Genomic DNA, 14,915 nt, shown 5'->3' on the forward strand with positions numbered 1-14,915 from the left:
AACCCTAACCCTAACCCTAACCCTAACCCTAACCCTAACCCTAACCCTAACCCTAACCCTAACCCTAACCCTAACCCTAACCCTAACCCTAACCCTAACCCTAACCCTAACCCTAACCCTAACCCTAACCCTAACCCTAACCCTAACCCTAACCCTAACCCTAACCCTAACCCTAACCCTAACCCTAACCCTAACCCTAACCCTAACCCTAACCCTAACCCTAACCCTAACCCTAACCCTAACCCTAACCCTAACCCTAACCCTAACCCTAACCCTAACCCTAACCCTAACCCTAACCCTAACCCTAACCCTAACCCTAACCCTAACCCTAACCCTAACCCTAACCCTAACCCTAACCCTAACCCTAACCCTAACCCTAACCCTAACCCTAACCCTAACCCTAACCCTAACCCTAACCCTAACCCTAACCCTAACCCTAACCCTAACCCTAACCCTAACCCTAACCCCTAACCCTAACCCTAACCCTAACCCTAACCCTAACCCTAACCCTAACCCTAACCCTAACCCTAACCCTAACCCTAACCCTAACCCTAACCCTAACCCTAACCCTAACCCTAACCCTAACCCTAACCCTAACCCTAACCCTAACCCTAACCCTAACCCTAACCCTAACCCTAACCCTAACCCTAACCCTAACCCTAACCCTAACCCTAACCCTAACCCTAACCCTAACCCTAACCCTAACCCTAACCCTAACCCTAACCCTAACCCTAACCCTAACCCTAACCCTAACCCTAACCCTAACCCTAACCCTAACCCTAACCCTAACCCTAACCCTAACCCTAACCCTAACCCTAACCCTAACCCTAACCCTAACCCTAACCCTAACCCTAACCCTAACCCTAACCCTAACCCTAACCCTAACCCTAACCCTAACCCTAACCCTAACCCTAACCCTAACCCTAACCCTAACCCTAACCCTAACCCTAACCCTAACCCTAACCCCAGGGCAACTAACCCCAGGGCAACTAACCCCAGGGCAACTAACCCCAGGGCAACTAACCCCAGGGCAACTAACCCCAGGGCAACTAACCCCAGGGCAACTAACCCCAGGGCAACTAACCCCAGGGCAACTAACCCCAGGGCAACTAACCCCAGGGCAACTAACCCCAGGGCAACTAACCCCAGGGCAACTAACCCCAGGGCAACTAACCCCAGGGCAACTAACCCCAGGGCAACTAACCCCAGGGCAACTAACCCCAGGGCAACTAACCCCAGGGCAACTAACCCCAGGGCAACTAACCCCAGGGCAACTAACCCCAGGGCAACTAACCCCAGGGCAACTAACCCCAGGGCAACTAACCCCAGGGCAACTAACCCCAGGGCAACTAACCCCAGGGCAACTAACCCCAGGGCAACTAACCCCAGGGCAACTAACCCCAGGGCAACTAACCCCAGGGCAACTAACCCCAGGGCAACTAACCCCAGGGCAACTAACCCCAGGGCAACTAACCCCAGGGCAACTAACCCCAGGGCAACTAACCCCAGGGCAACTAACCCCAGGGCAACTAACCCCAGGGCAACTAACCCCAGGGCAACTAACCCCAGGGCAACTAACCCCAGGGCAACTAACCCCAGGGCAACTAACCCCAGGGCAACTAACCCCAGGGCAACTAACCCCAGGGCAACTAACCCCAGGGCAACTAACCCCAGGGCAACTAACCCCAGGGCAACTAACCCCAGGGCAACTAACCCCAGGGCAACTAACCCCAGGGCAACTAACCCCAGGGCAACTAACCCCAGGGCAACTAACCCCAGGGCAACTAACCCCAGGGCAACTAACCCCAGGGCAACTAACCCCAGGGCAACTAACCCCAGGGCAACTAACCCCAGGGCAACTAACCCCAGGGCAACTAACCCCAGGGCAACTAACCCCAGGGCAACTAACCCCAGGGCAACTAACCCCAGGGCAACTAACCCCAGGGCAACTAACCCCAGGGCAACTAACCCCAGGGCAACTAACCCCAGGGCAACTAACCCCAGGGCAACTAACCCCAGGGCAACTAACCCCAGGGCAACTAACCCCAGGGCAACTAACCCCAGGGCAACTAACCCCAGGGCAACTAACCCCAGGGCAACTAACCCCAGGGCAACTAACCCCAGGGCAACTAACCCCAGGGCAACTAACCCCAGGGCAACTAACCCCAGGGCAACTAACCCTAGGGCAACTAACCCTAGGGCAACTAACCCTAGGGCAACTAACCCTAGGGCAACTAACCCTAGGGCAACTAACCCTAGGGCAACTAACCCTAGGGCAACTAACCCTAGGGCAACTAACCCTAGGGCAACTAACCCTAGGGCAACTAACCCTAGGGCAACTAACCCTAGGGCAACTAACCCTAGGGCAACTACCCCTAGGGCAACTAACCCTAGGGCAACTAACCCTAGGGCAACTAACCCTAGGGCAACTAACCCTAGGGCAACTAACCCTAGGGCAACTAACCCTAGGGCAACTAACCCTAGGGCAACTAACCCTAGGGCAACTAACCCTAGGGCAACTAACCCTAGGGCAACTAACCCTAGGGCAACTAACCCTAGGGCAACTAACCCTAGGGCAACTAACCCTAGGGCAACTAACCCTAGGGCAACTAACCCTAGGGCAACTAACCCTAGGGCAACTAACCCTAGGGCAACTAACCCTAGGGCAACTAACCCTAGGGCAACTAACCCTAGGGCAACTAACCCTAGGGCAACTAACCCTAGGGCAACTAACCCTAGGGCAACTAACCCTAGGGCAACTAACCCTAGGGCAACTAACCCTAGGGCAACTAACCCTAGGGCAACTAACCCTAGGGCAACTAACCCTAGGGCAACTAACCCTAGGGCAACTAACCCTAGGGCAACTAACCCTAGGGCAACTAACCCTAGGGCAACTAACCCTAGGGCAACTAACCCTAGGGCAACTAACCCTAGGGCAACTAACCCTAGGGCAACTAACCCTAGGGCAACTAACCCTAGGGCAACTAACCCTAGGGCAACTAACCCTAGGGCAACTAACCCTAGGGCAACTAACCCTAGGGCAACTAACCCTAGGGCAACTAACCCTAGGGCAACTAACCCTAGGGCAACTAACCCTAGGGCAACTAACCCTAGGGCAACTAACCCTAGGGCAACTAACCCTAGGGCAACTAACCCTAGGGCAACTAACCCTAGGGCAACTAACCCTAGGGCAACTAACCCTAGGGCAACTAACCCTAGGGCAACTAACCCTAGGGCAACTAACCCTAGGGCAACTAACCCTAGGGCAACTAACCCTAGGGCAACTAACCCTAGGGCAACTAACCCTAGGGCAACTAACCCTAGGGCAACTAACCCTAGGGCAACTAACCCTAGGGCAACTAACCCTAGGGCAACTAACCCTAGGGCAACTAACCCTAGGGCAACTAACCCTAGGGCAACTAACCCTAGGGCAACTAACCCTAGGGCAACTAACCCTAGGGCAACTAACCCTAGGGCAACTAACCCTAGGGCAACTAACCCTAGGGCAACTAACCCTAGGGCAACTAACCCTAGGGCAACTAACCCTAGGGCAACTAACCCTAGGGCAACTAACCCTAGGGCAACTAACCCTAGGGCAACTAACCCTAGGGCAACTAACCCTAGGGCAACTAACCCTAGGGCAACTAACCCTAGGGCAACTAACCCTAGGGCAACTAACCCTAGGGCAACTAACCCTAGGGCAACTAACCCTAGGGCAACTAACCCTAGGGCAACTAACCCTAGGGCAACTAACCCTAGGGCAACTAACCCTAGGGCAACTAACCCTAGGGCAACTAACCCTAGGGCAACTAACCCTAGGGCAACTAACCCTAGGGCAACTAACCCTAGGGCAACTAACCCTAGGGCAACTAACCCTAGGGCAACTAACCCTAGGGCAACTAACCCTAGGGCAACTAACCCTAGGGCAACTAACCCTAGGGCAACTAACCCTAGGGCAACTAACCCTAGGGCAACTAACCCTAGGGCAACTAACCCTAGGGCAACTAACCCTAGGGCAACTAACCCTAGGGCAACTAACCCTAGGGCAACTAACCCTAGGGCAACTAACCCTAGGGCAACTAACCCTAGGGCAACTAACCCTAGGGCAACTAACCCTAGGGCAACTAACCCTAGGGCAACTAACCCTAGGGCAACTAACCCTAGGGCAACTAACCCTAGGGCAACTAACCCTAGGGCAACTGTTAGTGGCTTGGGGTTAGTCACCTTAATGTTAGTGGCTTGGGGTTAGTCACCTTAGGGTTAGTGGCCTTAGTGTAAGTGGCCTTAGGGTGAGTGGACTTAGGGCCAGTGGCTTTAGGGTTAGTGGCCTTAGGGTAAGTTGCCTGAGGGTTAGTGGCCTTTGGGTTACTCGCCTTAGGGTTAGTTGCCTTATTAGAGTTAGTTTCCTTAGGGTTAGTTGCCTTAGGGTTTAATAGTGGACTGAGGGTTAATGGCCTTAGGGTTAGTGGCGTTAGGGTAAGTGCCTTTAGGGTTAGTGGCCTTAGGGTTAGTGGCCTTAGGGTTAGTAGCCTTAGTGTTAGTGGCTTTAGGGTTAGTGGCTTCAGGGTTAGTGGCTTCAGGGTTAGTGGCTTCAGGGTTAGTGGCTTTAGGGTTAGTAGCTTCAGGTTTGGTAGCTTTCGGGTTAGTAGCTTTAGGGTTAGTAGCTTTAGGGTTAGTAGCTTTCGGGTTAGTAGCTTTAGGGTTAGTAGCTTTAGGGTTAGTCGATGTGATGTCCTAAACTGGTTGTAACCATTGTCTCCCATCGTTCAGGTGGAGACATCAAGTCGTTGTGATGTCCTAGACTGGTTGTGACAGCTGTCTTCCATCGTTCAGGCAGAGACATCAAGTCGGTGTGATGTCCTAACCTGGTTGTGACCATTGTCTTCCATCGTTCAGGCAGAGACATCAAGTCGGTGTAATGTCCGAGACTGGTTGTGACCATTGTCTTCCATCGTTCAGGATGAGTCATCAAGTCAGTGTGATGTCCTCGACTGGTTGTGACCATTGTCTTCCATCATTCAGGCGGAGACATCAAGTCGGTGTGATGTCCAAGACTGGTTGTGACCATTGTCTTCCATCGTTCAGGCGGAGACATCAAGTCAGGGTGATGTCCAAGACTGGTTGTGAACATTGTCTTCCATCGTTCAGGATGAGACATCAAGTCAGTGTGATGTCCTAGACTGGTTGTGACCATTGTCTTCCATCGTTCAGGCGGAGACATCAAGTCAGGGTGATGTCCAAGACTGGTTGTGAACATTGTCTTCCATCGTTCAGGCGGAGGCATCAAGTCAGTGTGATGTCTTAGACTGGTTGTGACCATTGTCTTCCATCGTTCAGGCGGAGGCATCAAGTCGGTGTGATGTCCTAGACTGGTTGTGACCATTGTCTTCCATCGTTCAGACGGAGACATCAAGTCAGTGCGATGTCCTAGACTGGTTGATACCATTTTCTTCCATCGTTCAGGTGGAGGCATCAAGTCGGTGTGATGTCTTAGACTGGTTGTGACCATTGTCTTCCATCGTTCAGACGGAGACATCAAGTCAGTGTGATGTCCTAGACTGGTTGATACCATTTTCTTCCATCGTTCAGGTGGAGGCATCAAGTCGGTGTGATGTCTTAGACTGGTTGTGACCATTGTCTTCCATCGTTCAGGTGGAGGCATCAAGTCGGTGTGATGTCCTAGACTGGTTGTGACCATTGTCTTCCATTGTTTAGGTGGAGACATCAAGTCAGTGTGATGTCTTAGACTGGTTGTGACCATTGTCTTCCATTGTTTAGGTGGAGGCATCAAGTCAGTGTGATGTCCTAGACTGGTTGTGACCATTGTCTTCCATTGTTTAGGTGGAGACATCAAGTCGGTGTGATGTCTTAGACTGGTTGTGACCATTGTCTTCCATCGATCAGGTGGAGGCATCAAGTCGGTGTGATGTCCTAGACTGGTTGATACCATTTTCTTCCATCGTTCAGGTGGAGGCATCAAGTCGGTGTGATGTCTTAGACTGGTTGTGACCATTGTCTTCCATCGTTCAGACGGAGACATCAAGTCAGTGTGATGTCCTAGACTGGTTGTGACCATTGTCTTCCATCGTTCAGGGTGGCCTTAGGGTTAGTAGCCTTAGGGTTAGTGGCTTTAGGGTTAGTCGGGGTTAGGGTTAGGTGTACTTGGTGAGGAGCTAGCTATTGAAGGTGTCTCAAAGACAGTAGGTTGCTCTCTCCAAAGGGTGAGATGTACTGGGTGAGGAGCTAAGGTGTCTCAAAGAAAGTTGCTCTCTCCAAAGGGTGAGGTGTACTTGGTGAGGAGCTAAGGTGTCTCAAAGATAGTAAGTTGTTTTCTCCAAAGGGTGAGATGTACTGGATGAGGAGCTAGCTATTGAAAGTGTCTCAAAGATAGTAAATTGCTCTCTCCAAAGGGTGAGATGTACTTGGTGAGGAGCTAAGGTGTCTCAAAGATAGTAAGTTGCTCTCTCCAAAGGGTGAGGTGTACTTGGTGAGGAGCTAGCTATTGAAGGTGTCTTATAATGATAATAATACGAGTCTTATATAGCGCAGTATCCAACCATTAACTGGCCGCTCAAAGCGCTTGATAGGCCTCTTTAAAAAGCAAATGTTTGAGTTGTCCCTTGAAAGATAACAGAGAGCTGCAGTTCCTAACAGTTGAAGGAAGTTTGTTCCACAGCTGAGGGGCTCCAATTGAAAATGCTCTACCACCGACTGACATGACATTGGTCTTTGGGATAGACAGAAGAACGGCCGATGAAGTCTTAAAGACAGTAAGTTGTTCTCTCCGAAGGGTGAGGTGTACTTGGTGAGGAGCTAGCTATTGAAGGTGTCTTAACGACAGTAAGTTGCTCTCTCCAAAGGGTGAGATGTACTGGGTGAGGAGCTAGCTATTGAAGGTGTCTCAAAGACAGTAGGTTGCTCTCTCCAAAGGGTGAGATGTACTGGGTGAGGAGCTTAGGTGTCTCAAAGATAGTAAGTTGCTCTCTCCAAAGGGTGAGATGTACTGGATGAGGAGCTAGCTATTGAAGGTGTCTCAAAGACAGTAGGTTGCTCTCTCCAAAGGGTGAGATGTACTGGGTGAGGAGCTAGCTATTGAAGGTGTCTCAAAGACAGTAGGTTGCTCTCTCCAAAGGGTGAGATGTACTGGGTGAGGAGCTAAGGTGTCTCAAAGATAGTAAGTTGCTCTCTCCAAAGGGTGAGATGTACTGGATGAGGAGCTAGCTATTGAAGGTGTCTCAAAGACAGTAGGTTGTTCTCTCCAAAGGGTGAGATGTACTGGGTGAGGAGCTAAGGTGTCTCAAAGATAGTAAGTTGCTCTCTCCAAAGGGTGAGGTGTACTTGGTGAGGAGCTAGCTATTGAAGGTGTCTCAAAGACAATAGGTTGCTCTCTCCAAAGGGTGAGATGTACTGGGTGAGGAGCTAAGGTGTCTCAAAGATAGTAAGTTGCTCTCTCCAAAGGGTGAGGTGTACTTGGTGAGGAGCTAGCTATTGAAGGTGTCTCAAAGACAGTAGGTTGCTCTCTCCAAAGGGTGAGATGTACTGGGTGAGGAGCTAGCTATTGAAGGTGTCTCAAAGACAGTAGGTTGCTCTCTCCAAAGGGTGAGATGTACTGGGTGAGGAGCTAGCTATTGAAGGTGTCTCAAAGACAGTAGGTTGGTCTCTCCAAAGGGTGAGATGTACTTGGTGAGGAGCTAGCTATTGAAGGTGTCTCAAAGACAGTAGGTTGGTCTCTCCAAAGGGTGAGATGTACTGGGTGAGGAACTAAGGTGTCTCAAAGATAGTAAGTTGCTCTCTCCAAAGGGTGAGGTGTACTTGGTGAGGAGCTAGCTATTGAAGGTGTCTCAAAGACAGTAGGTTGCTCTTTCCAAAGGGTGAGATGTACTGGGTGAGGAGCTAGCTATTGAAGGTGTCTCAAAGACAGTAGGTTGCTCTCTCCAAAGGGTGAGATGTACTTGGTGAGGAGCTAGCTATTGAAGGTGTCTCAAAGACAGTAGGTTGCTCTCTCCAAAGGGTGAGATGTACTGGGTGAGGAGCTAAGGTGTCTCAAAGATAGTAAGTTGCTCTCTCCAAAGGGTGAGGTGTACTTGGTGAGGAGCTAGCTATTGAAGGTGTCTCAAAGAGAGTAGGTTGCTCTTTCCAAAGGGTGAGATGTACTGGGTGAGAAGCTAAGGTGTCTCAAAGATAGTAAGTTGCTCTCTCCAAAGGGTGAGGTGTACTTGGTGAGGAGCTAGCTATTGAAGGTGTCTCAAAGACAGTAGGATGCTCTCTCCAAAGGGTGAGATGTACTGGGTGGGGAGCTAAGGTGTCTCAAAGATAGCAAGTTGCTCTCTCCAAAGGGTGAGATGTACTGGATGAGGAGCTAGCTATTGAAGGTGTCTCAAAGACAGTAGGTTGCTCTCTCCAAAGGGTGAGATGTACTGGGTGAGGAGCTAAGGTGTTTCAAAGATAGTAAGTTGCTCTCTCCAAAGGGTGAGGTGTACTTGGTGAGGAGCTAGCTATTGAAGGTGTCTCAAAGACAGTAGGTTGCTCTCTCCAAGGGTGAGATGTACTGGGTGAGGAGCTAGCTATTGAAGGTGTTTCAAAGACAGTAGGTTGCTCTCTCCAAAGGGTGAGATGTACTGGGTGAGGAGCTATCTATTGAAGGTGTCTCAAAGACAGTAGGTTGCTCTCTCCAAAGGGTGAGATGTACTGGGTGAGGAGCTAGCTATTGAAGGTGTCTCAAAGACAGTAGGTTGCTCTCTCCAAAGGGTGAGATGTACTGGGTGAGGAGCTAGCTATTCAAGGTGTCTCAAAGACAGTAGGTTGCTCTCTCCAAAGGGTGAGATGTACTGGGTGAGGAGCTAAGGTGTCTCAAAGATAGTAAGTTGCTCTCTCCAAAGGGTGAGGTGTACTTGGTGAGGAGCAAGCTATTGAAGGTGTCTCAAAGACAGTAGGTTGCTCTCTCCAAAGGGTGAGATGTACTGGGTGAGGAACTAAGGTGTCTCAAAGATAGTAAGTTGCTCTCTCCAAAGGGTGAGGTGTACTTGGTGAGGAGCTAAGGTGTCTCAAAGATAGTAAGTTGCTCTCTCCAAAGGGTGAGATGTACTGGGTGAGGAGCTAAGGTGTCTCAAAGATAGTAAGTTGCTCTCTCCAAAGGGTGAGATGTACTGGATCAGGAGCTAGCTATTGAAGGTGTCTCAAAGATAGTAAGTTATTCTCTCCAAAGGGTGAGATGTACTGGATGAGAAGCTAGCTATTGAAGGTGTCTCAAAGATAGTAAGTTGTTTTCTCCAAAGGGTGAGATGTACTGGATGAAGAGCTAGCTATTGAAGGTGTCTCAAAGATAGTAAGTTGCTCTCTTCAAAGGGTGAGATGTCCTGGATGAGGAGCTAGCTATTCAAGGTGTCTCAAAGATAGTAAGTTGCTCTCTCCAAAGGGTGAGATGTACTGGATGAGGAGCTAGCTATTGAAGGTGTCTCAAAGATAGTAAGTTGTTTTCTCCAAAGGGTGAGATGTACTGGATGAAGAGCTAGCTATTGAAGGTGTCTCAAAGATAGTAAGTTGCTCTCTTCAAAGGGTGAGATGTACTGGATGAGAAGCTAGCTATTGAAGGTGTCTCAAAGATAGTAAGTTGTTTTCTCCAAAGGGTGAGATGTACTGGATGAGGAGCTAGCTATTCAAGGTGTCTCAAAGACAATAGGTTGCTCTCTTCAAAGGGTGAGATATACTGGATGTGGAGCTAGCTATTCAAGGTGTCTCAAAGACAATAGGTTGCTCTCTTCAAAGGGTGAGATGTTCTGAAGAGGAGCTAGCTATTCAAGGTGTCTGAAAGACAATAGGTTGCTCTCTTCAAAGGGTGAGATGTACTGAAGAGGAGCTAGCTATTGAAGGTGTCTCAAAGACAGTAGGTTGTTCTCTTCAAAGGATGAGATGTACCGGATAAGGAGCTAGCTATTCAAGGTGTCTCAAAGACAGGAGGATGTTTTTTTCAAAGGCTGAGATGTACTGAAGAGAAGCTAGCTATTCAAGGTGTATCAAAGACAATAGGTTGTTCTCTTCAAAGGGTGAGATGTACTGGATCAGGAGCTAGCTATTCAAGGTGTCTCAAAGACAATAGGTTGTTCTCTTCAAAGGGTGAGATGTACTGGATCAGGAGCTAGCTATTCAAGGTGTTTCAAATACAGTAGGTTGTTGTCTTTAAAGGCTGAAATGTTCTTGATGTGGAGCTCCCTATTCAGGTTGCTTCAAAGGAAAACGACTATGTTCAAAGTGTATATTCAGGCTGAACAGGTACAACGGTGTAGAAGCAACTCGAGCTATACCTCCCGCATGTTGACTCGATGCATCATATTCTTTTGTTATGCAGGGTATTTCAGTGCAAATTGGGTATGTCTTTCAATTGGCTATATGGGCGGCATTAAAATCTGCACTTGTCCACGTCCACCCAATACAACAAACAATTGAGCCATTGGAATGTTCTTCCCGTTAGTACAGCAAGGTCTGCTTTTGACATGTCAGCGCTATGCACACAACACGTGTTTAAGCTGCACCAGGTCAGAGTTTGAGCACAGCTTACACAGAGCAACGGGTATGTCAATTGTGACTGGGACTGGACATACAGGAATAAAATAAAACAAAAACAAAATGACGTGCAGGAAAAATGATATTGGTAGTGAGTGAAACAATACATGCTTTTAGATTGTAGAATATAATTTGTTAGAAAATAGCTATTGCACATGTTATATATCACAAACATCAATCCAATATGATGTCTGCGATGGTGCAGCTCACAAGTTCAGTCTGCGTTACCTTCTGGTGGATCAAGCAGTTCAAACCCAGTGATGCATTCCATGAACCAAGTTGTCGGGGCTGTACACACACGGAAGTGACGCTGCATCCTAATCTTATCCTTTAGATCGTGAATGATGAAGTAACAACCATCAGCCAGATACGATCCCTGATTTAGCGTGATAAGGAACAGTTATGTCATTTGGGATAACATCAGTTCAGGATCCATTTTCCCAGGAGGACTGCGTTCAGGTACTTGAGAGTTCGCGCGCACATCCCTTCACTGTGCACATGACTCACTGCAAGAATATGAAATCAAGGGTGAAATATTTTAACCATTACAGACACAAGCAGTAAGGCCTGCAGATCATTTCAAACTTGAAATCCCTGGTGTACATGTAGGAATCTTACAAAGTTGGTTTCAAGCTCAGTCAGTGATAACCCATGCCTACGCGCAATTCATTAACAATGCATCGATCTGCCAAAAGCTGAATGTAACAAGGTGTGCTCACTCAGGTCCAGTCAAGATTGTAGTGGGAATAGCGTGATATTTTTTAGTCCTGTTTGATGATGGGAACTGCTACTGTTGGATGGAAGGTGACTGGGCAGCCGACAGCATGGTGATAATGAACCTTGAAGGTTGATGGCTTCACAATCCTGTGGAAGATGAACTGTAATCACTTGCACTGTTTACGCTAGTCTACAGCATACCTTCAGGTGGGAATTCAGTGAATATCCTTCCATGAAGCATGCTGGCACACTTCTGGACCTTCATCTGCTCGAGGCACTTCAGGCCGGTACAGAGGAGGACAACCTGCTCTGGTCTGGTGAAGCTGGTGGGGGTCTGAAAGTCAGAGAACAACAGGTGAGAATTCAGTGACTATCCTTCCATGAAGCATGCTGGCACACTTCTGGACCTTCATCTGCTCACGGCGCTTCAAGCCGGTACAGAAGAGGACAACCCTAACCCTAACCCTCGGAGACCTTCACTCCGAGAAACTTGCACGAGTAGGCCCGGGTCACACAGACAAACCAATAACAGATCGTTCTTACCTGGACCAGTTTCTCCAGCACCATCAGCATCGGCCTCATGACGTCATACAACGGGTACCGCTTCTCAAGTAGATCCCAGTACCTCGGCCGTAAGATGATGACACAGCAGCCGTTGCCGTCACAACATGGAAGCACATGGATCATCCCATCATCCAAAACCTCCCCTATTACTTTCATTGGCTGCCTCTGCAGTCCCGTTCAAGGTTCTGCTGCTGACTTTCAATTCAAGGCCTTGAATGGCCAGGCTCCCAGCTACATCAGGGATCTTCCGACTGTGTACAAGCCAGGGCGGTCACTTCGTTCAGCTGAACAATTGCTGTTGGCCGTGCCTGTATCCAAACGTTGTGGTTGTGACAAGGCCTTTAGTGTCAGTGCACCCAGACTCTGGAATGAATTTCCAAGGAACATCAGGGAATCAGAGTCTGTGGACATTTTCAAAAAGAGACTAACATGACTAAAGGGACACCTGTTTTTGTCGACATTTGTGAACTTTTTAACAGCGCCTTGAGCACCATTTCCATGGTGGATCTGGCGCTATACAAGACTCCGTATTGATTGATTGATTGATTTTAGTATTTATTGCTGACGCAACAAAATGGCAATGGTCGTAGTCGAATTTCCGTGCGTGTAAGAAACGAGCCCTTTATCTATTTTCCAAGGTAGGCCTGAGTTGCAGGTCGGAGCACTTCTACATCTAGCCTACATGATGCATGGGTGGAGGAGGCCAGGTGAATCATGCTGATACACCACTTTAGACAATCACAATGCAAACTCGAAACTGCACTTCAGTCAAAACAACGAGAACATAAATACCTATCTTGTCCTAGTACTTAACTACCGTCTAGTCCCTGGTTCCCGTAAAATATGCACAGTATCGCAACAAAAGAGCACTTATCAAGAAACAAAATCAGAAAACTGAGAAGTTAGCGAAAAGAGGTCAAGGTCGTTTAATGGCGAACTAACGGGGTAGGTGCAAACTGTGGACGAAAGGCGATTTATTTTTTCACACCAGGTGCGGCCATTTGGTTTTCCATATATGGCATAATTTATATCATTGCATGTAGAATGTACGTTTTTCGAGAAAAAAATTGGGATCCTTGCGAGAGCTAAGCGAACTAATTATCGCGCGCTAAAACAAAAGGTAGGTCATTCAGTGCGGTGACCGGCGCACGAACTCAATGACTGAGTTCGACTGTAACTCTAGGGTCGGCTTAGAGTTCCTCAGGCGATGACATCATGCCTTAAATGCGCATGTCGAGTAGGGGTAGCACGCGAACGCAGTCGAGTCGGTTCGGGTTGATTTGGTTTGTTTAAACATGGCGGATATAGCGGCAATATACGAATTTTTAGACTTCATTTTTCCCAATAGTACAATAGATGTAGAGCTGACAAGTCAAGAACATTTATGGACACTATGTTTGTTCGCCAGAAGGAAATGGGTGCTCTAGGTTCATATCTGAACCTAGAGCGCTACTCAATAGGCGGCTAACAAGAAACTACGCATTTTACTGTTGTTGCCGACGTATGTGTACACTGAACTTGGGATGTGCGTCGGCCCCGTGTTGAAATGCCGTCCAGTGCCAGTTGGTGCATTTTTCGCTGATTTGTGCAAAATTCAACATATCTCAAAAGTTCAATGGTTGACCCTCGATTTTTTTTTTGATTTTTGTGTAGCGTAAGCAACTGTCTTCCATGGGAGAATGGTCACTGTAAGAATCATTCAGGAAGAAATGTATAATATTTTCGTGTTTGTCCGGCCCAATTGGCAATATTGTCATTTGGGATGGTGAACAGAGCTAGGAGCAAATGCGACGCTTATGATTTATTTAAAGAAATAAAATGCCCGATTTAACATTGCAGAATAAGGGGAATCGGGCGTTTCCAGTGATATACGACACAAATGGGTTGTCTTCATGCATTCACTTTGGAAACGCATTTTAAAATAGATGTTGCGTCCTGTTAAGGGGCATCCTGAGCTTCAGGTTTTTGATACTCCTATGTCCCATACAATAGCGAGAGCTGGAGCATATGGAAAACCACTGGGTGCCGAGGATGGTTAAGGGGGCACGTCGTCATCGCGTACATTTGGGAAAAACTCCCTAACGAGACCTAATGTACACTGGAGGCGAGGTATGACTGGGTTGTTCTAAAATATAGATTATTGAATCGGATATGCGACTGATTTCTAAACTACCGTCAAATTCCGATCTGATCATGTAAAAATAAGCTCCAAATATTGATTCGTAACCACCTTAGGTTCAAATGGCATTTTTTCATGTTTTTATGCATTTTTAGGACTGATTCCAAGGTTTATCACTGGTTTCAAGGTTTCACTAACCCTAACCCCCATCACATCATCATATCCAGAAGCAGAGGCCTGGCTGAGCCCTGTGATTTGGCCAAATTCAATACGATTGTTTTCTACTGTGATGATGTTAAGGCCCTTGTGTCATGCAGCGTATAAATTCCGTAGCACCGATACACAACTTATGATAAACCGCGACGTCTGCTGAAATTCAAATTGCATATGACGCCAACTGAATTGTGACGACTTGTTTCGCCAATCTTTTAGTGAACAGTGATCACGGGCTGTGGGAATTGCGACAGGATGGTGTAGAGTATCGCCACAACAATGTTGATATGATCACTTGTCGTTTCAGTGGGCATGGCTTGGGACATCCAGTGACCCAGCAAAAAGTAGCGATGGTACAGCCAGAAGTAGCAACAACTCGCAAAAGGGGATCCTCGTCTGACTGGTGACTGGACCACATGATAGGTCGCCATCAAATAAGGGAGCTGATCCAGCACAGCTGGATAGAGGGGGGCCCTTTGAGGGTTAGGGTTAGGTCTCTTGCAAATGCAATGAGACAGTAGTGCACCATATCTCTTCTCGATGTGCCCTCACCTTCATAGCTCCATGCAGATGTTGCCCGAGTTTACCAAGTCTTTGCTGGATGTGCCATACCCCTTCACTAAGCGTACTCTGATCTGGATGTGGATTGGCGTAGAGGTGACACTACTTTTTTTACTGTGAGGAGTGTCGAGGACTTCACTATAACCAAATTGCGACATATGTCTCTTAAAGAGAGGTCATC

The 14,915-nt window shown here is 48.1% G+C and overlaps 1 protein-coding gene across 2 annotated transcripts; it reads right to left on the reverse strand.

Moving 5' to 3' along the window:
• Window positions 1–10,624: 10,624 nt before the first annotated feature.
• On the reverse strand, window positions 10,625–12,802 carry LOC135498896 (uncharacterized). Of its 2 annotated transcripts, none has more exons than XM_064789412.1 (4): window positions 12,634–12,802; window positions 11,821–12,204; window positions 11,479–11,611; window positions 10,625–11,066 (listed from the first exon to the last, which is right to left on the reverse strand). In XM_064789412.1, exons 2-4 carry the CDS (start codon window positions 11,995–11,997, stop codon window positions 10,981–10,983), a joined length of 396 nt encoding a protein of 131 aa, XP_064645482.1. In that variant the 5' UTR covers window positions 11,998–12,204; window positions 12,634–12,802; the 3' UTR covers window positions 10,625–10,980. The 2 variants fall into 2 exon arrangements, with proteins under 2 accessions (XP_064645482.1, XP_064645483.1); XM_064789413.1 differs by having other exon boundaries at window positions 11,821–12,242.
• Between the last annotated feature and the right edge of the window lie 2,113 nt (window positions 12,803–14,915).

The sequence above is a fragment of the Lineus longissimus genome, chromosome 14, assembly GCF_910592395.1.
Source record: "Lineus longissimus chromosome 14, tnLinLong1.2, whole genome shotgun sequence".
NCBI lineage: Eukaryota > Metazoa > Nemertea > Pilidiophora > Heteronemertea > Lineidae > Lineus > Lineus longissimus.